Raw genomic sequence first — 21,838 nt, forward strand, 5'->3', positions numbered from 1 at the left:
CCCCTCACTCCCCATCTCCCTCCTCACCTCACTCCCCCTCACTCCCCATCTCCCTCCTCACCTCACTCCCCCTCACTCCCCATCTCCCTCCTCACCTCACTCCCCCTCACTCCTCACCTCACTCCCCGTCTCACTCCCCGTCTCACTCCCCGTCTCACTCCCCCTCAACTCCCCATCTCCCTCCTCACCTCACTCCCCCTCACTCCCCATCTCCCTCCTCACCTCACTCCCCATCTCCCTCCTCACCTCACTCCCCATCTCCCTCCTCACCTCACTCCCCATCTCCCTCCTCACCTCACCTCCCCATCTCCCTCCTCACCTCACCTCCCCTCACTCCCCAACTCCCTCCTCACCTCACACCCCCTCACTCCCCATCTCCCCCTCACCTCACTCCCCATCTCCCCCCTCACCTCACTCCCCATCTCCCCCCTCACCTCACTCCCCATCTCCCCCCTCACCTCACTCCCCATCTCCCTCCTCACCTCACTCCCCATCTCCCTCCCCCTCACTCCCCATCTCCCTCCTCACCTCACTCCCCCTCACTCCCCATCTCCCTCCTCACCTCACTCCCCCTCACTCCCCATCTCCCTCCTCACCTCACTCCCCATCTCCCTCCTCACCTCACTCCCCCTCACTCCCCATCTCCCTCCTCACCTCACTCCCCATCTCCCTCCTCACCTCACTCCCCCTCACTCCCCATCTCCCTCCTCACCTCACTCCCCATCTCCCTCCTCACTCTCCCTCCTCACCTCACCCCCCATTTCCCTCCTCACTCTCCCTCCTCACCTCACTCCCCATTTCCCTCCTCACCTCACTTCCCCTCACTTCCCTCCTCACCTCACTTCCCATCTCCCTCCTCACCTCACTCCCCATCTCCCTCCTCACCTCACTCCCCATCTCCCTCCTCACCTCACTCCCCACCTCACTCCCCCTCATTCCCCATCTCCCTCCTCACCTCACTCCCCCTCACTTCCCATCTCCCTCCTCACCTCACTCGCTCACTCCCCATCTCACCTCACTCCCCATCTCCCTCCTCACCTCACTCCCCATCTCCCTCCTCACCTCACTCCCCCTCACTCCCCATCTGCCTCCTCACCTCACTCCCCATCTCCCTCCTCACCTCACTCCCCATCTCCCTCCTCACCTCACTCCCCATCTCCCTCCTCACCTCACTCCCCATCTCCCTCCCCACCTCACTCCTCACCTCACTCCCTCACTTCCCATCTCCCTCCTCACCTCACTCCCCATCTCCCTCCTCACTCTCCCTCCTCACCTCACCCCCCATTTCCCTCCTCATTCTCCCTCCTCACCTCACTCCCCATTTCCCTCCTCACCTCACTTCCCCTCACTTCCCTCCTCACCTCACTTCCCATCTCCCTCCTCACCTCACTCCCCATCTCCCTCCTCACCTCACTCCCCCTCACTTCCCATCTCCCTCCTCACCTCACTCCCCATCTCCCTCCTCACCTCACTCCCCCTCATTCCCCATCTCCCTCCTCACCTCACTCCCCCTCACTTCCCATCTCCCTCCTCACCTCACTCGCTCACTCCCCATCTCATCTCACTCCCCATCTCCCTCCTCACCTCACTCCCCATCTCCCTCCTCACCTCACTCCCCCTCACTCCCCATCTGCCTCCTCACCTCACTCCCCATCTCCCTCCTCACCTCACTCCCCATCTCCCTCCTCACCTCACTCCCCATCTCCCTCCCCACCTCCCTCCTCACCTCACTCCCTATTTCCCTCCTCACCTCACTCCCCCTCACTCCCCATCTCCCTCCTCACCTCACTCCCCCTCACTCCCCATCTCCCTCCCCATCTCCTTCCTCACCTCACTCCCCATCTCCCTCCTCACCTCCCTCCCCCTCAATCCCCATCTCCCTCCTCACCTCACTCCCCATCTCCCTCCTCACCTCACTCCCGATCTCCCTCCTCACCTCACTCCCCGTCTCCCTCCTCACCTCACTCCCCGTCTCCCTCCTCACCTCACTCCCCGTCTCACTCCCCTCTCCCTCCTCACCTCACTCCGTCTCACTCCCCATCTCCCTCCTCACCTCACTCCGTCTCACTCCCCATCTCCCTCCTCACCTCACTCCGTCTCACTCCCCATCTCCCTCCTCACCTCACTCCGTCTCACTCCCCATCTCCCTCCTCACCTCACTCCGTCTCACTCCCCATCTCCCTCCTCACCTCACTCCCCGTCTCACTCCCCATCTCCCTCCTCACCTCACTCCCCGTCTCACTCCCCATCTCCCTCCTCACCTCACTCCCCGTCTCACTCCCCGTCTCCCTCCTCACCTCACTCCCCGTCTCACTCCCCGTCTCCCTCCTCACCTCACTCCCCGTCTCACTCCCCGTCTCCCTCCTCACCTCACTCCCCGTCTCACTCCCCGTCTCCCTCCTCACCTCACTCCCCGTCTCACTCCCCGTCTCCCTCCTCACCTCACTCCCCGTCTCACTCCCCGTCTCCCTCCTCACCTCACTCCCCCCCTCACTCCCCGTCTCCCTCCTCACCTCACTCCCCTCCACCTCCCTTCCCCCTCCACCCTCCTCACCTCCCTCCCTTCCCCCTCCACCCTCCTCACCTCCCTCCCCCCTCCCCACCTCCCTCCCTTCCCCCTCCCCACCTCCCTCCCTTCCCCCTCCCCACCTCCCTCCCCCCTCCTCACCTCCCTCCCCCCTCCCCCTCCTCACCTCCCTCCCCCCTCCCCCTCCTCACCTCCCTCCCCCCTCCCTCCTCCTCACCTCCCCCTCACTCCTCCCTCCTCACCTCCCTCCCCCCTCAACCCTCCCCCTCCTCACCTCCCCCCTCCACCCTCCCCACCTCCCTCCCCACCCTCCCCCTCCTCACCTCCCTCCCAACCCTCCTCACCTCCCTCCCCCCTCCCCACCTCCCTCCCCCCTCCCCACCTCCCTCCCCCCCTCCCTCCCCCCTCCCCACCTCCCTCCCCCCTCCCTCCCCCTCCTCACCTCCCTCCCCCCTCCCCACCTCCCCCTCCTCACCTCCCTCCCTTCCCCCTCCACCCTCAACCACTCCCACTCACTTGATCACTCCCACCCATCCTCCACCTCTCAGCCCCTGTACTCTCATTCTGTTCCTCTCCCCTCTCTTCATGACAATTTCCTCATCTCATTCTCTCGCCCTGATTCTCACCACCAGAGTCCGCCCTGCAGGACCCCTCCACCGTCCTTGTTCTGTCCCTTTTCCCTCTACCTCCAACCCTCCCCTCCCTTTCTTTCCCTCTGCCTCCAACCCTCCCCTCCCTTTCTTTCCCTCCCCTCTGCCTCCAACCCTCCCCTCCTCTCCCCTCTGCCTCCAACCCTCCCCTCCCTTTCTTTCCCTCTGCCTCCAACCCTCCCCTCCCTTTCTTTCCCTCTGCCTCCAACCCTCCCCTCCCTTTCTTTCCTTCTGCCTCCAACCCTCCCCTCCCTTTCTTTCCCTCTGCCTCCAACCCTCCCCTCCCTTTCTTTCCCTCTGCCTCCAACCCTCCCCTCCTCTCCCCTCTGCCTCCAACCCTCCCCTCCGCCTCCAACCCTCCCCTCCTCTCCCCTCCGCCTCCAACCCTCCCCTCCCTTTCTTTCCCTCCGCCTCCAACCCTCCCCTCCCTTTCTTTCCCTCCGCCTCCAACCCTCCCCTCCTCTCCCCTCCGCCTCCAACCCTCCCCTCCTCTCCCCTCCGCCTCCAACCCTCCCCTCCCCTCCCCTCCGCCTCCAACCCTCCCCTCCCCTCTGCCTCCAACCCTCCCCTCCCCTCTGCCTCCAACCCTCCCCTCCCTTTCTTTCCCTCTGCCTCCAACCCTCCCCTCCCTTTCCTTTCCTTTCTCACCTTCTAGCTCCGTCTCTCGTCTTTCACCGCCGTCTCTCCGCGCCTTTCCGCTCCGTCTCTCACTTCTTCCCCGTGTCCGAGATTTATACCTTCTTCCGGCATGCGGCTGAGTCAGCGCGATCACATGACCCGATCATATGCTCCGAACACATGCCGGATCATATGATCGGGTCACATTTGCTCTTTGCCCGATTCAGCGCTTTCATGGCCGGGAGTGGTAGGAATGGGCAGAGACTGTGGAAAGGGAAGAGGCGATCTAGTTTGAGAAGGGTAAGAACGGGATTGAAATGGGAGTGAGACAGCGGTATTTAGCAGAAGTGGAGAACAAGTCACACCTTATATTCCATCTGGGTAGCCTCTAACCTGATGGCATGAACATCTACTTCTCTAACTTCCGCTAATGCCCCACCTCCCCCTCGTATCCCATCTGTTACTTATTTTTATACACACATTCTTTCTCTCACTCTCCTTTTTCTCCCTCTGTCCCTCTGAATATACTTCTTGCCCATCCTCTGGGTCCCCCCCCCCTTGTCTTTCTTCCCGGACCTCCTGTCCCATGATTCTCTCGTATCCCCTTTTGCCAATCACCCACCCAGCTCTTGGCTCCATCCCTCCCCCTCCTGTCTTCTATCATTTTGGATCTCCCCCTCCCCCTCCAACTTTCAAATCCCTTACTCACTCTTCCTTCAGTTAGTCCTGACGAAGGGTCTCGGCCTGAAACGTCGACTGCACCTCTTCCTAGAGATGCTGCCTGGCCTGCTGCGTCACCAGCAACTTTGATGTGTGTAACAAGTCATCTTGTCTCGGCCAAATAAGGTGCTTGTCGCGTGAACTTGTTCCTTTTGTCTGTCTTTGGTCCATATCCCTTTAAATTTGTTTCTGTCTATGAATCTGTCAAAAGTGATGGGCTGGATGAAGTTATCCCTCTGGTTCAAGGCCCTGAGGGGTAACGATTGTTCGCACAATAAAGCAGAAAGAAGCTGAAATTCGTGGAAGTGTTACTGCTACCCCTACAACGGCAAAAATGGTCTCTCTGGTTCGTGATAAAGTGCTTGCAAAGACTGAGAAAGCATAAAGTGTGCGGCTAGAGGACATGTCACAGAACCATATCCCTGTTGATGGCAAAATTATGCGTGAAAAAGCACTGAGCCTCTATGAGCACTACTGTGAGGGGGTTGAGGAGAGCGAGGGGAAGGAGTTTGAGGCTAGTAAGGGATGGCTGGCTGGCTATGTAAAGCACTACAGCCTCACGAACTTTAAAGACCACGGGAGAATCGGCAGGGCAGATGTACCAAGTATCCTATTATGGAGCCAATCGAAGTACACTCCTGAAGTCTCTCAGAAAAAAAATTGTTGATCATAAACTATCAAAAGCTCACACTGCTGCTCCAAGTGTTGAAAATATGAAGATGCTCTTGGAAAAATATGTGACACCATGAATGCTTCGCATCTAAAGCCAACTTGTTGAATTTTTCGTTCTGCATATTATTTAGCTCAGAATGACAGACCATACTCTGATCACTTTGGCTTATTGGAACTTCAAAAAAAAAATGGTATTGACATTGGAATTGGACTGCATTCCCGCACTAGTGCTACAGAGATAATTAATCACAGCCATTAATGTGAAAAAGAACATTTGCCAGTATATCAAGCAGGTAAATGGCAAATTTTCTGTTCTCATTGATGAATTAACAAGCCCAAGCATTAAGACCACCCTAATAGTTTATTTGAAATGTGAAAGTGATAAGGAAGGTGATACCCATTTTATGTTTTTAGATCTAATTGAACTGCCTGATCAGAAAGCTGCAACTATTGCTAAGCATCTATTGAACTGTCTCAATAACCATGGGTTTGACAACTCTTGCTTGAAGCAGAACCTTGTAGCATTTGCTGGTGATGGGGTGAGCGTGATGCTTGGTGTCAAATCTGGTGTTGCTACAATTCTCAAGTAACATTACCCTGATGTGATAATTTGGCACTGTCTTAATCACAGATTAGAACTTGCAGTAGGTGATTCGGTGAGAGAAATTCACATTATGGAATAATTATGAAAATTCACATTATGAAATTATGGAATAAATTATTTTCAATCACTTATGAACAAATTGTACTCTGTTTACAGTAGATCACCTCTAAATCAAAAGGAACTGTCTGAATGTACCTCTCAGCTAGTAAAACAGATTTGCAAAATAGGCTGTGATCAGGGCACCAGGTGGGTAGCTAGCTCAGTTTGAACAGTTTCAGCAGTGTGGCAAAATTATGAAGCACTGTGTTTTCATTTTGGAAAAGCAATGAAGGATGGGGTGAAACAAGTTCTGGGAGTGACAGAAAAACCTATGAAGGTCTGTTGAAAAGACTCTCTTCAGAACAGTTTCTATTGGACTTAGTTCTAATGTATGACAGGTTGCATGAGCTTGGTTTACTGTCAGAATGTTTACAGAAATGCATTACTACAATTGTTTATGCAGAAAAACTGATCCAACGGAGCATAAGATCACTGCATGGACTGAAAGAGCAACCTTGTACAAAAACTCTAGAAGCTCAAGAGGCAGTTGAAAAGGGGAAGTTTGGAGAAATTACCTTAACAAGCAACAACAAAATTGTCTCCATTAATTAGTTACAGTTTCTTACTAGTCTTATAAACAATTTGCAGTACTGTATGTTCACGGCAACATCCTTGAAAGGTTCTCAAGCTTCTAAACCTCAAAATATGTATAAATCCTTGCTAAATGAAATGTGTGTGCTTGATAAAGATAACGGGCCTGCTGAAATACTGCCTAATTATGGAGAAGCTGCAATATCATCTCTCTGTAAGAGGTTTAAGCTTTCTTCTTCCTCTGTAATAAATGCCTTCAGAGATTATGTGGAGGATTGTGGACACAGCATCCCCCAAGATTTACACCCATTACTGAGCTGTTCACGTTATTTCAATTAGTACTGCTGAGTGTGAGAGAGGATTCAGTCACATGAACTTGATAATAACAACAACATGCTCAAGAATTCTCATAAATCATGTATCAACACTCATGTTTGTTAAACTACACGGACCTCCTCTAGTTCAGTGGAATCCTGAGTTGCATATCACATCATGGCTGCGGTACCACAGATCAGCAGATGACACCAGGACAAGAGTTACTTCAGACTCCCGAACACTTATTATGCCTGACCCTTTGTGGAAATTATTGTGAAATGTCTCATTGGTGGCATTTGATAAGTAGTGTTAAGTACTCCGTAACTGGGTTGCCAAACCAGCAGAAATGGATCACTCAGTTGGAGTCTGGATTACTAGAACTAAGAAAGTTTTATTAAAGAAACGAGCAACACAGTACTCTAATCAAAAGGATAATGAATGCAACAATTCAGCAATGATAAACACACATGTACACAGAATTAAGATAACAGGATCAATCAAGCTCTATCGTTGTCTAGGGGTAAATGACCAGTTTCAAAGTGACGCAAAGTTCAGTTCAATTTAGTTCAGTTCAGTTCGCAGTAATCACTGCCGTGGGAGATGGACAGTGTGGGGGAAGGAGAGAGAGAGCAAAACGAATGAGTATTCAAAACAGCTTCCACACACAGACCTTCGCAGTCAGCTTTCGGACAAGTCCTTTGTGATGTCATCTGAGGTCACCGACCGTGACCCCTCCGTTTCCAGATACGATCGTTTCTCTGCGGTGAACCTGGAACCCAGGCAAGGGTGGATACACACCAGGTTCCCGCCGATCGTGCCTTTCCACCCTGTGCGTTTATGGCCCGGTACTTCCCACTGACTTGTGAGAGACGCACCGCTTCCAGGGTCTTGTTACCTCGGGTGTCATGTGTGTGTGCTGCCTTAGCGAACCTGTCCCTTTTTATCCCCCTGCTGGGGTATCGCCTGTCCATCACTTCAAACAGTTCAGGGTTCAAAGAGGGAGACGCTCTTGCCAGCTCTCCTTCCTTCATTAACATCTCCAAATGCTGCTCCATTGTTTTCCTTATCTCTCTCTCTCCTGAAGACAGGTGGCAGACCAACTGCTGATTCCACTGGTGCCAGCCCAGGCCAGCTACATCTTAATCTATGTGTATTCTTGTCACAGTAGGTAGTTAATTTTAAGTTGGTAAAACACATGATTACCGTCTTTTCTTTACTTGCATGATAATTATATTTTATGATAATTAGTGAGTGCAACCGTGCAATACTTTGTCATATTATTAAATTAAGTATTATATGTTTTGTTGTACCAGTTATACAGAAATGTAGTGATAGGCCATAATCTTGTTAATGTCTTAACTATCACTATATTTCCGTGGAGCTCTGGAATTCATATATTTCTTTCATCTTAGTTTAGCGCTTGACATTATAAGAAGCCCTATTCATATATATATATCACACCCAATTTGTGTACCTGCTCATTACATGAATGGGGCAAGGAAGTTGCCCAGTACATGAAATGAGCAGGTACACAAATTGGGTGTGACATATATATAGAGAGGATATAGGAAATGGCAAGCATTTTGTCAGCTCCGGCACCTAAAAACTGAGCACTGCACCCCTGGTCCAGATGAAGTCAGTGACAACAGTGGTGTATTCATTCAGGCTCCACCACTGGTGTTGCAGTCCATAATCTCTGCTTCTATGCTGAGAGTGGACTTTCCAACGTGCAGGCGTGGGATGGCATGGTAAGGTCCTGGACAGGGTGGAACTTCTCATTTGTTATTTATTTCAGCTGTATTATAGACACAGCAATTTATTTATTTTATTTAATATCTCAGTCACTTTAGAGTAATATTGTAAATATATTAGAAACATAGAAAACACAATACAACACAATACAGACCCTTCAGCCCACAAAGCTGCGCCGAACACGTCCTTACCTTAGAAATTACCTAGGGTTACCCACAGCTCTCTATTTTTCTAAGCTCCATGTACCTATCCAGGAGTCTCTTAAAAGATCCTATTGTATCCACCTCCACCACTGCCATGGGTAGCCCATTCCACGCACTCACCACTCTCTGTGTAAAAAAACTTATCCCTGACATCTCCTCTGTACCTACCTTCTAAGCACCTTAAAACGGTGCCCTCTTGTGCCAGCCATTTCAGCCCTGGGAAAAAGCCTCTGATTATCCACACAATCAATGCATGATATACACCTCAATGAGGTCACCTCTGTCGCTTCAAGAAGGAAAGGCCGAGTTCACTCAACATATTCTCATAAGGCATGCTCCCCAATCCAGGCAACATCCTTGTAAATCTCCTCTGCACCCTTTCCACATGGTTTCCACGTCCTTCCTGGAGTGAGGCGACCAGAGATGAGCACAGTACTCCAAGTGGGGTCTGACCAGGGTCCTATATAGCTGTAACATTACCTCTTGGCTCCTAAACTCAATCCCACGATTGATGAAGGCCAATGCACCATATGCTTTCTTAACCACAGAGTCAACCTGCGCAGCAGCTTTGAGTGTCCTATGGACTCGGACCCCAAGATCCCTCTGATCCTCCACACTGTCAAGAGTCTTGCCATTAATACTATATTCTGCCATCATATTTGACCTACCTAAATGAACAACCTCACACTTATCTGGGTTGAACTCCATCTGCCACTTCTCAGCCCAGTTTTGCATCCTATCAATGTCCCATTGTAATCTCTGACGGTCCTCCACACTATCCACAACACCTTTGTGTCATCAGCAAATTTACTAACCCATCCCTCCACTTCCTCATCCAGGTCATTTATAAAAATCACGAAGTGTAAGGTTTCCAAAGCAGATCCCTGAGGCACACCATTGGTCACCGACCTCCCTGCAGAATATGACCCATCTACAACCACTCTGCCTTCTGTGGGCAAGTCAATTCTGGATCGACAAAGCAAGGTCCCCTTGGATCCCATGCCTTCTTACTTTCTTAATAAGCCTTGCATGGGTTACCTTATCAAATGCCTTGCTGAAATCCATATACACTACATCTACTGCTCTACCTTCCTCAATGTGTTTAGTCACAACCTGAAAAATATTGTTTGATTAAGCACTCTTTATTGTTTACATAGTTTGTTATGAGTTACATGTACGAAGTTTGTGAATGGCATATGCCTTCACACCACAGTGCCAAAAGCACTCTTCGCTTAAAGTTAAAATGAAATTAAACATGTTATCTCTGGGCTCCCATCTTTTCTTTTGATTAGTTTTATGTTTCGGAGTAACAAAACACAACGGTGCACGTCCCTTGCAGACAGCAGCAGAATTGAGCGCAGGTCAGTCACACTGCCATGGCACGGCAGCCCTGAATTCACATTTCAGGATGGCTTCCTGAGGACCTTACTCAGGAGCGTGCAGTACTGGACCTCCCCTTCGAGGTGAGGCAGTCAGTATGTAGAGGACGTTACTCAGGAGCGTGCAGTACTGGACCTCCCCTTCGAGGTGAGTCAGTCAGTATGTAGAGGACGTTACTCATGAGCGTGCAGTACTGGACCTCCTCTTCGAGGTGAGGCAGTCAGTATGTAGAGGACGTTACTCAGGAGCGTGCAGTACTGGACCTCCCCTTCGAGGTGAGTCAGTCAGTATGTAGAGGACGTTACTCAGGAGCGTGCAGTACTGGACCTCCCCTTCGAGGTGAGGCAGGAAGTAACAGAAGCAACACTCAGGGAGAAATTGGCTCTTGTGACCGGCGAGAGGAGAACATGGACGTGTCCATGATGAACTAGGTGTCTTTGTCATGGCAACGCGCCTTGTAGATGGGGTGAGGTTTGTTGTGATGGACTGGGCTATGTCCACCACTCTCTACAGACTACTCCATTCCTGGTCACTGTCTATCTACGTAAGTTTCTCAACGTTTTTGTTGAAATGCCAAATCCATGCAAACTTCCTTCTAATGGAATCCCATTACAGGAGGGATGTGGAGGCTGTGTCACTGTGGTGCTTTCTGCATTAGCAATAAATATGAACACATTTGGGATTATTTCTCTCCAAGTGTCTGAGGCTAGGGAAGACCTGGGCACATCGATAAAATTATGAGAGGCAGAGCCAGGGTAGAAATGTCGAATATCAAATGGCAGAGATTTAAAATGGAAGGGAGAGTTCAGAGTGAGTGGTAGGAGCCTGGCCGGGTGCAGGCAGGCACTGCGATGCTGTTGGATAGAACATAGTACTTAGAAACAGAATTAGGCCATTTGGCCCATTGAGTCTATTCCAACATTCCACCATGGCTGATTTATTATCCCTCTCAAACACATTCTCCTCATAGCCTTTCACACCCTTACTAATCAGGACCCTGGATGACCCATTACCCTCTCAGCCCCAATCTCCTGCCTCCTCCCCAAGTATCTCTTCATGCCCTGACCAATCAAGAGTCTATCAACCTCCACTTTAAATATACTCAATGACTTGATTCCACAGCCACCTGTGGCAATGAATTCCCAGATTCATCAGCCTCCAGCTGAAGAAATCCCTCCTCATCTCTGTCCCTCTATTCTGAGGCTGCGCCCTCTGGACTCAGACCCTCTCAGTATGGGAAACATCCTCTCCACATGCACTCTATTGATATCCGATAGGTGTCAATGAGATCCCCATTCTTCCAAATTCCAGTGAGTCGAGGCCCGGAGCCAACAAACGCTCCTCAAATGTTAACCCTTTCCTTCCCGGAGTTATTCTCCTGCACCTCCTCTCCAATGCCAGCATATCGTTTCTCAAACTGCTCACAATATTCCAAGTGCAACCTGACCAATTGATTATGAAGCCTAAGCAATACATCCTTGCTAAGTTGGTGAAGTCACATGAACAGGGAATAGATCATTGCTGCGGGAGATAGGAATTAGATTAATTACAAAACTTTCGACTCGGACACAGAACGCACAGCTCCCGTCTTGATCTGATCGGAGACCCCGCTGGCCTCCGATACCGATGGGCCCCAGCGCTGTCTTGCGGCTTTACCGCTTTAAGCTGCGGCGACGGGAGCGCGGTAGGCGGGGGCGCGCTCTGCCATGGCTGCCTTCCGACGGCGCGGCCGAGCGCACTCGGTGTTCAGCCACGAATTCGTGATTCAGAACCGGGCGGACATCGCCGCCGTCCTCGTGGTCTTGGTGCTCATCGGTCTCATGTTCGAGGTGAGGCGGCAGCGAGCCGGGCCGGTGCTGCGGAGGGGGTCCGGGGCGCGGGGGGAGAACTATTCATGTCCGGGACCCGAACCGCCGAAACTTCACCAACTTCGAAAAAGTTCGGATCCTGCGCGCCTCCGCCTCACCCCGGGACGGGGCTGCGCCCGCGCTCCCGGTACTCCCCTGTCCCCTGTCCCCAGTTCGCTTCTTTCCCCCGCCCCGCATCCAAACTCGACCCCGCCCCGGGTCCGAGATGCCGCGGCCTGTCAGCGTGTTGGGGGTGGGGGGAGAGAGAACGCCACGTCTCCCAGGTGGAGGTGGATGTGAGGAGGGGAGAGAAGATGGAGAATGGGGGGCGGAAGAGGGAGTTAGGAGGTGCAGAGGGGTGGAGTAGGCGAGATGTGGTGAAGATTTGAGTGGGATTGTGGAGTGAAGGGAGTTAAACTTGGCGGGGAGTGGACTGTCCGAGAGAGTGTCCTTGTCATACATTCTGGGCCAATTCACCCATGTTGAATACAATATTACCTCCCTGAGCTAGTACAACATAAGAAAAATTGGCGGGTACGGGCCAGTACGTTGGCCGCTTTAAGTCAGACGTTTCCTATCCTTGTCCAAGTGCTTTTCAATATTGTCATTGTAACTGCCTCCGCCAGCTTCCTCTGAAAGCTCATCCCGCATACCCAGGACAGGACTGAACATCTGACAACATCCAGCACGGAATCAGGCCCCTCCACCCTGGTTTGACTGTCCAAAGTGCAGCACCACAGACGAAATCCGTTTACTGTTCCTGAGCGCAGCTCCCCACCTGATCAAGATCGCAGTAATCTGTTTCACTGTCAACAATACTCCCTAATGTAGTAAACCAGCTCATCATGTCAAGTGCGTTCATTGACAGAAGTACTAATCCCAACTCTGATCCCTGGAGCACCACAGTAGTCACAGGCCTGCAGTCGAGAGTTATGAATTATGAAAGCAAGCTAGCAAATAATAGCAAAATGGATAGCGAAAGCTTTTTCAAGTATGTTAAAAATAAAAGAGACATGAGAGTGGATATAGGACCGCTAGAAAATGAGGCAGGAGAAATAATAATGGGGGACAAGGAGATGGCAGATGAACTAAGTGAGTATTTTGTGTCAGTCTTCACTGTGGAAGGCACAAGCAGTGTGCCTGATGTTGTAGTGTGTGAAGGAAGAGAAGTGGGTGTGGTTACTGTTACCAGAGAGAAGGTGCTCAAAAAGCTGAGAGACCTAAAGGTCACCTGGACCAGAGGAACTTCACCCTAGGGTTCTGAAAGAGGTGGTGTTAGAGATTGTGGTGGCATTAGAAATGATCTTTCAAAAATAATTGGACTCTGGCATGGTGCCAGAGGACTGGAAAATTGCAAATGTTACTCCACTCTTTAAGAAGGAAATTATAGACAGTTAGCCTGATCTCAGTGGTTGGGAAGATGTTGGAGTCAATTGTTAAGGATGAGGTGATGGAGTACTTGGTGACACATGACAAGATGGGGCAAAGTCAGCACGGTTTCCTTCAGGGAAAATCCTGCCTGACAAACCTGTTGGAATTCTTTGAGGAGATTACAAGTAGAATAGATAAAGGGGATGCAGTGGATGTTGTATATTTTGGACTTTCAGAAGACCTTTGACAAGGTGCCACCCATGAGGCTGCTTACCAAGTTAAGAGCCCGTGGTATTACAGGAAAGTTACTAACATGGTTAGAGCATTGGCTGATTGGTGTGAGGCAATGAGTGGGAATAAAAGGATCCTTTTCTGGTTGGCTGCCAGTGACTAGTGGTGTTCCCCAGGGGTCAATTTTGGGACCACTTCTTTTTATGCTGTATATAAATGATTTAGATGATGAAATAGATGGCTTTGATGCCAAGTTTGCAGATGATACGAAGATTGGTGGAGGGGCAGATAGTGTTGAGGAAACAGGTAGGATGTGGAAGGACTTAGACAGATTAGGAGAATGGGCAAGAAAGTGGCAAATTAAATACAATGTTGGAAAATGCATGCTCATGTACTTTGGTAGTAGAAATAAATGTGTGGACTATTTTCTAAATGGGGAGAAAATCCAAAAATTTGAGATGCAAAGGGACCTGGAAGTCCTTGTGCAAGACACCCTAAAGGTTAACTTGCAGGTTGAGTTGGAGGTGAGGAAGGCAAATGCAATGTTAGCATTCATTCCAAGAGGTCTAGAATAGAAGAGCAAGGATGTGATGCTGAGGCTTTATAAGGCACTGGTGAGGCTTCACCTTGAATATTGTGAACAGTTTTGGGCTCCTTATCTTAGAAGAGATGTGCTGACATTGGAGGTTCACAAAGATGATACCAGGAACAATGATCCTGGATATACCGTCTGGGTAGTCTCTGGCCCCTGGGCATGAACATTGAATTCTCCAACTTCTGGTAGTTCCCTCCCTCTCCCTTCCCCCATCCCAGTTTCACTCTGCCCCCTCCTCCTGCTGCCTATCACCTCCCTCATGGTTCTGCCTCCTTCTGCTACCCATTGTGTTTTCCCCTATTCCTTCTTCACCTTTCCTGCCTATCCCCTCCCTGCTTCCCCTCCCCCACCCCTTGATCTTTCGCCTTACTGGTTTTTCACCTGGAACCTACCAGCCTTCTCCTTCTCACCCTCCCCCCACCTTCTTTGTAGGGCCTCTGCCCCCTCCCTCTTCAGTCCTGACGAAGGGTCTCGGCCTGAAACATTGACTGTTCGTTTCCACGGATGCTGCCCGACCTGCTGAGTTCCTCCAGCGTGTTGTGAGTGTTGCTTTGTCCCTCCCTAGTTGTTCCTTCACTGTTAATATAACTGAATAACCTAGGGATGTATCTATCCTGTGCCTTCTGAATTTTCCCCAGAAACAACCATTGCTGTTTTGTCATTATCCCTACTAGTGTTCCCTTCCAATCAACTTTGGCCAGCTGCACTCTCATACCTCTGTAATTCTCTTTGTTCTATTGTAATACTGATACATCTGACTTTATCTTCTCCCTTTCAAACTGCACTCTATCTTTTCATGATCACTTTCTCCTAAGGGTTCCTTTACATTAATCTCCTTAATCAAATCGGGTTCATTACGCAACACCCAATCAAGGATTTTCTTTCCCCTAGTGGGCTCAACCACATGCTGTTCTTAAAAAGCCATCTCATAGGCATTCTACAAATTCACTGTCTTGGAATACAGCACCAACCTGATTTTTCCCAATCTACCTGCATAATAAACCCCCCTATGACTATCATAAAATTGCAATTTTGACATGCATTTTCTATCTTCCCTTGTGATTTGGAGTCTACATCCTGACAGAGGCCTGTATATAACTCTCATCAGGATCTTTTCACCCTTGTAGTTTCTTAACTCTACCCACAAGGATTCTACATCTTCCAATCTTATATTAACTCTTTATAAGGATTTGATTTCATTTTTTACCAACCAAGCCACCCCACCCCCTCTGCCTGCCTGCCTGTCTTTTCTATCCAATGTGCATCATTGGATGTTAAGCCCCAATAAACACGAGGTTCTGGAGATGTTGGAAATCTAGAACAACGCATGCGTAAAATGCTGGAGGAACTTGGGTCAGGCAGCATCTATGGAGGGGGAATAAGTCAATATTTTAGATTGAGACCCTTCGTCATGTTAATCTCACGACAATGATCTTTCAGCCACGACTCAGTGATGCCCGGAGTATCACACCTGCCAGTCTCTTTACAAGTTCATCTACTTTATTCTGTATACTGCATGCATTCAAATATAACACCTTCAGACTTGTATTCACCACCTTTTTCAATTTTTCATGTTGCCTGAAGTTAAATTCTTACCACTTTCTAATCTACTAGTCGTGTTCTGGAGATCAGTAAGTGTCCTGCACTCTCCTTCCCTTTTGGGCAACACGGTGATGTAGCAGTTAGCACCACGCTTTCCAGCAACAGGCTGTAAGATCGGGGTTCAATTTCAGCCTGTGTCATTCTCCCAGTTACTGCCTGGGATTCCTCTCGCATTCCAGAGATGTAACGATGAGGGTTAGTAAGTTGTGGGCATGCTGTGTTGGTACGGTGACACTCATTGGCTGCCCTGTTCAGTCCTTGCTGATTTGATTTGATGCAAATGTATGTTTCAGTGCAGGTTTCAATGTATATGACAAAGCTAATCTTCATGTTGTACGTTGTCTGTACAATACCCCCTACTATTGACATTCCACAACCCTGGTTATGTGACTTGTCAGCACACTTGTCCTGGTGAAGTTCTATTGGAACATCTCCCTCCTTCGCCATTGACCCCACAAGGTGTCAGTGCCCTACAAATTCAAACCTACTTCTCCGACACCAATCTCGAACCCTCATATCTGTGATCGTATTAACCCTGTGGTAATTTGCTCAAAATTTATCGAAGAGTACAGCACAGGAACAGGCCCCTTGGCCACAATGTTGTGCCGAACCAGTTAAATAACTCATCAAATACTTACACAATCTCCCTATCCTGCTATTTTCCTCACATTCATAAACCTGTGTAAACATCTCTCTCTGACGTAACATGCCTCTACCCCCAGGCACCCACTATTCTCTGAGTAAAACATCTTGTCCTCGCTTCTCAGTGAAATTATCCCTTACGTACATGCCCTCTGGTATTAAACATTTCAACCCTGGGAAAAAGCTGCTATATTGCTCCCCCTCTCCACTCGGCTGAGGAATCCAAAGGAACGGCAGAGACCAACACAGTTTGGCACCAGTGGCACTGCAGGAGTTGCCAGTCAGACTCCAACTCCAGACTTTTCCTGTGGTTTTCCTCCCAAAGCCTCCATGAGTGGGTACAGCTGTTAGCCAGCGGAGGTTTGAGATCGGAGTTTTCCTTCTAGATGACCAGCAAGACAGCCGATGAGCTGAATCTGCCCCCAAGCGACTGGTTTTAAGGTGTGGTAACTCAGCTTTGCCCCTTCTCCTGTCAGTAGAAAGGGTTCTACCGGGCTTAGTAGCTAAGCCACATGTGAAGGCCAGGAGTTGGACGTGGTTGTCCAAGGCGATTTGAGCCGCACACTATTGGAAGCATTTGATAGGTTATCCCCATACCACCCCCATCTATAGTGGCCTGGAGGAACCTACACTATCCGTGCCTCTCATAATCTTATCAATGTCTATGGCATCTCCCCTCAGCCTCTGCCGACCCAGAGAAAACAACTCAAGTTTGTCCAACCTCTCATTGTAGTACATGCCCTCTAATCCAGGCAGTGCCTGCACCCTCGCCAAAGCCTCGACATCCTTCCTATACCAGAGCTGTCTGCAATACTCTTCATGCAGCCTAACCAGAGTTTTATAAAGCTGCAACTTAACTTCCTGACTTTTGAACTCATTGCCTCGACTGATAAAGGCCAGCATGTCATATACCTTCATAACCACCTGTCAACCTGTGTAGACAATTCATCCACCTTGCTTATCATTCTAATGTTAAAATAAAGACTTTTCAGCCCCAGTCCCAACCTGCTCCTTTCATTCTGACGTGGTGTTCTCGCAAGTTCAAAGTAAATCTAGTATCGATGTATCTATCACCAAACACCAAACTGACAGTCACTGCAATAGATACAAAGAAACATAGTGGGATGAATGAAGAAACTAGATACAAAGACAAACAACTAATGTCTGAAAGAAGACAAACTGTACAAGTACCAAAAAAATCACAACAGGGAATATCAGTCTGGATACTGCAGGGAATGAAAATCACAACAGGGAATATCAGTCCGGATACTGCAGGGAATGAAAATCACAACAGGGAATATCAGTCCGGATACTGCTGCGGGGAATGAAAATCACAACAGGGAATATCAGTCCGGATACTGCGGAGAATGAAAATCACAACAGGAAATATCAGTCTGGATACTGCAGGGAATGAAAATCACAACAGGGAATATCAGTTTGGATACTGCGGCGGGGAATAAAAATCACAACGGGGAATATCAGTCTGGATACTGTGGGGAATGAAAATCACAACGGGGAATATCAGTCTGGATACTGTGGGGAATGAAAATCACAACAGGGAATATCAGTCCGGATACTGCGGGGAATGAAAATCACAACAGGGAATATCAGTCTGGATACTGCGGGGAATGAAAATCACAAAAGGGAATATCAGTCTGGATACTGCTGCGGGGAATGAAAATCACAACAGGGAATATCAGTCTGGATACTGCTGCAGGGAATGAAAATCACAACAGGGAATATCAGTCGATACTGTGGGGAATGAAAATCACAACAGGGAATATCAGTCTGGATACTGCGGGGAATGAAAATCACAACAGGGAATATCAGTCTGGATACTGCGGGGAATGAAAATCACAACAGGGAATATCAGTCTGGATACTGCTGCAGGGAATGAAAATCACAACAGGGAATATCAGTCTGGATACTGCGGGGAATGAAAATCACAACAGGGAATATCAGTCTGGATACTGCTGCGGGGAATGAAAATCACAACAGGGAATATCAGTCTGGATACTGCTGCAGGGAATGAAAATCACAACAGGGAATATCAGTCTGGATACTGCGGGGAATGAAAATCACAACAGGGAATATCAGTCTGGATACTGCTGCAGGGAATGAAAATCACAACAGGGAATATCAGTCCGGATACTGCGGGGAATGAAAATCACAACAGGGAATATCAGTCCGGATACTGCTGCGGGGAGTGACCTAACTGCAGATGGGTCTCTGTCATCAAGTCTGACTCTGTGACTCAGGAAGGAAGTGGGGAGAAGAGGTGAGCTGTGGTAATGGCATTTGTTAGTTAGAGTCATAGAGAATTACAGCCCTTCAGCCCATCTAGTTCATGCCAAAACCATTGAAACTGCCTACTCCCATCAATCTGCCCTGGGACTTTAGCCCTCCATGCCCCTACAATTCATGTACCTATACGAGCCTCACACGTTGAAATCAAGCTGGCATGCACCACTTGCACTGGCAGCTTATACCACACTCTCACTGCCCTCTGAGTGAAGTTTCCTCTCATGTTTCCCTAAAACTTCTCACCTTTCACCCTTAACCTATGACCTCTGTCATCCCACCCAACCACAGTGGAAAAAACCTGCTTGCTTTTACTCCTCATAATTTTGTATTTCTCTATTAAATCTCTCAATCTTCTACATTCTAAAGAATATAGTTCTAATGTTACGTAACCGACAACAATGAATATTAATCGAGACAGGTTATATAAAAACAACCAAACATTTATTAAACACATATAAGCGATAAGGGAAAAAAAAACAAAGGAAAACTTTAACCGGAGGTTAACAGGTACGCAGCTGTTCACCAACTCGCCACTCGGCTCTGATTCTTAAAGCGTTAAATACGAAAACAGTTCTTAAAGCAATACAGTCAGATACAGTTCTTAAAGCAATAACTTCGAAAGTCCAACAGTTTTACACATTCAATTGGGAGAGACTTCTCTGGAGAACGATTTCTTCACCGAAGCACCTTTACTGCTGGTTCTGTCCACAGGACAGAAATGTCCAAAATAAACAGTTTAAATCGACTGACCTTAAATTCCTTTTAGAGAGAGAGAGGCTTTGTGCATGAACTCATTGCGCTATTGCAAGAGTTATCTCAGTGCAGGTTCTCTTCAACGAAGACTCAATAAGGTCGATCCTTTATTAAACTGCCAAATGATGCCGACTTCTCTCGATCCTTCACTTCGATGAATTCTTCACTCTCCCTTCAAAACTGTCGGAATTGAGTAAATTGGCACTTCCAGCCACAAATTCCCAGTTCAATAATACAAATCTTGTAAGAGAACGCACCTTCTGTTTTAAAAATGAAACTGCGTCACAAAATCAAACACACAACAGAAACGGAGGCACAACAAGTTCTACCTGGAAATCTACAAACTCAAAAAAAACCCACTGCGTCACCTGAGTTGACTCTTATATAGTCACAGGGCACATGTCATCACGTGACCTCACATCGGCGGGAAAATCACATCAGGTGACCTCCAAAAGACCATTACAGCATTCTCACAAAAAAAACCAGATCTCCTTAAGCATATAACACCTCCCTCCAAAAAAAATAATTTTAGTCTCTTGAAGAACAGAAATTTAACAATTTATACAAAAAAATACAAAGGTATAAAATTTACAAAATACACAATATATACCATCTTATCTTTCAGCCCTTTACAAATTAATGTACAGTAGGAGTGTTACAAATGATAAAATATCACTCCAAAATAAAAACAAATTTTCATTGTACATTTAACATCTAGACAAACAGTCAGCAATCACATTATCTTTACCCTTGATATGAGTGATCAAAATATTGTACTCCTGTAACATTAGACTCCAATTTAATAATCTTCTATTTTTGTTTTTCATCTTACTTAAAAACACTAACGGATTGTGATCGGTATAAACTGTGAGCGGTTTATGCGTAGAACCAACATACACTTCAAAATGTTGCAAAGCTAAAACAAGAGATAACAATTCTTTTTCTATCATTGAATAATTTCTTTGATGGGCATTAAATTTCTTAGAAAAATAAGCTACTGGACGATAACTTAATCACCATCATCTTTTTGAAGCAACACTGCTCCTGCAGCTTCATCACTAGCATCTACAGCTAACGAAAATGGTTTTCGAAGTCAGGAGATTTAAGTACAGTTTGACTACATATTATAGCTTTCAATTTATCAAATGCCTCCTGACAAGACTCTGTCCAAACAACTTCTCATTTTTCTTTAAGAGATTAGTTAATGGAAGAGCAATGTTTGCAAAATCCTTACAAAATTTTCTGTAATATCCCACTATACCCAAGAATCTTCTGAGGTTTTTTCTACCAGTTGGAGTGGGTACTTCCAAAATTGCCTGAACTTTTGCTTGAACAGGTGCCAATTTCCCCTGACCCACGACATAACCAAGGTAGGTCACTGTGGCATGACCAAATTCACTTTTGGATAAGTTAATAGTTAAGTTAGCTTTTGAAAGCCTCTCAAATAATTTCTCCACCGCCGCAATATGTGCTTTCCACGTATTATTCCCTGTAACCAGATCATCAATATAGGCATCTGTATCTTCTAACCCCTGAATCACGCTATTAATCATCCTCTGAAAAGTACCTGGTACATTCTTCATCCCAAATGGAAGAACATTATATTCATATAACCCGGCTGGGGTTACAAATGCTGAAATCTCTCTACCTCTATCCGTCAATGGAACACACCAATAACCTTTTAACAAATCAATTTTTGTAAGGAATTTGGCCTGTCCAACTTTATCCACACAATCATCTACCCTAGGGATTGGATATGCATCAGTCTTTGTCACAGCATTCACTTTTCTGTAATCTGTACAAAACCTAATACTATTGTCTGGTTTAGGCACCATAACACACGATGAACTCCAATTCGAATTAGAATGTCTAATAATATCATTTTCTAATATGTACTTAATTTCCTGTTCAGCAAGTTCACATTTTTCCCTGTTCATTCGATACGGATGTTGTTTTATGGGTTTTGCATCTCCCACATCTACATCATGTGTAGCTACGGTGGTTCTTCTAGGGACGTCTGGAAGTAAATCTCTATATTTAAAAATTAACTGTTGCATCTGTGCTCTCTGTTCCAGCTGTAAATGAGCTAATTTTTCATCAATGTTTTCCAGAATTTTTGAATTTGGCAATCTGGCTGAAATAATGTTGGGTTAGAATGGGTTTCAGATGAATCCTCTAGTAAGTTTTCATCAAGATCAGACTCAGTATTAGTCACAACAGTCAGAGTAGCAATTTCTCTTTCATAGTTCGGCTCACCAAATACAGGAATTGGTTGCAGTGGAGCCACTGGAGTAACCTGATTAGGTTTACCAACAATTTGACATGTATGACACGTTCTACAAAATGTTGCCACATCTTGTCTTAAACTAGGCCAATAAAAATGTTTAGAAACTTTGTTCATAGTTTCACTTACCCCTAAATG

General features: G+C 47.6%; 2 protein-coding genes across 4 annotated transcripts in view; one reads left to right on the plus strand and one right to left on the minus strand.

Annotated features, from left to right (window-relative positions):
* Nucleotides 1-3,931, minus strand: part of LOC140201092 (cathepsin B-like) — a 34,106-nt gene extending 30,175 nt beyond the window's left edge. The window contains exon 1 of the mRNA XM_072264685.1: nucleotides 3,826-3,931. The gene's annotated coding sequence lies outside the window, so the exon portion shown is untranslated. The remainder of the gene's footprint in view (nucleotides 1-3,825) is intronic.
* Nucleotides 3,932-3,960: 29 nt separating this feature from the next.
* The window catches only part of tram2 (translocation associated membrane protein 2), an 83,359-nt gene continuing 65,481 nt past the window's right edge, over nucleotides 3,961-21,838 (plus strand). For 2 of the 3 annotated variants that reach the window (XM_072264682.1, XM_072264684.1), the window contains exon 1: nucleotides 11,737-11,900. In XM_072264682.1, coding sequence (XP_072120783.1) covers nucleotides 11,778-11,900 — 123 coding nt within the window. In that variant the 5' untranslated portion in view covers nucleotides 11,737-11,777. Of the gene's footprint in view, nucleotides 4,096-11,736; nucleotides 11,901-21,838 lie in introns of those variants that run through there. The other variant, XM_072264683.1, reaches the window with a different exon arrangement.

Source organism: Mobula birostris, chromosome 8 (assembly GCF_030028105.1).
Source record: "Mobula birostris isolate sMobBir1 chromosome 8, sMobBir1.hap1, whole genome shotgun sequence".
Classification (NCBI taxonomy): domain Eukaryota; kingdom Metazoa; phylum Chordata; class Chondrichthyes; order Myliobatiformes; family Myliobatidae; genus Mobula; species Mobula birostris.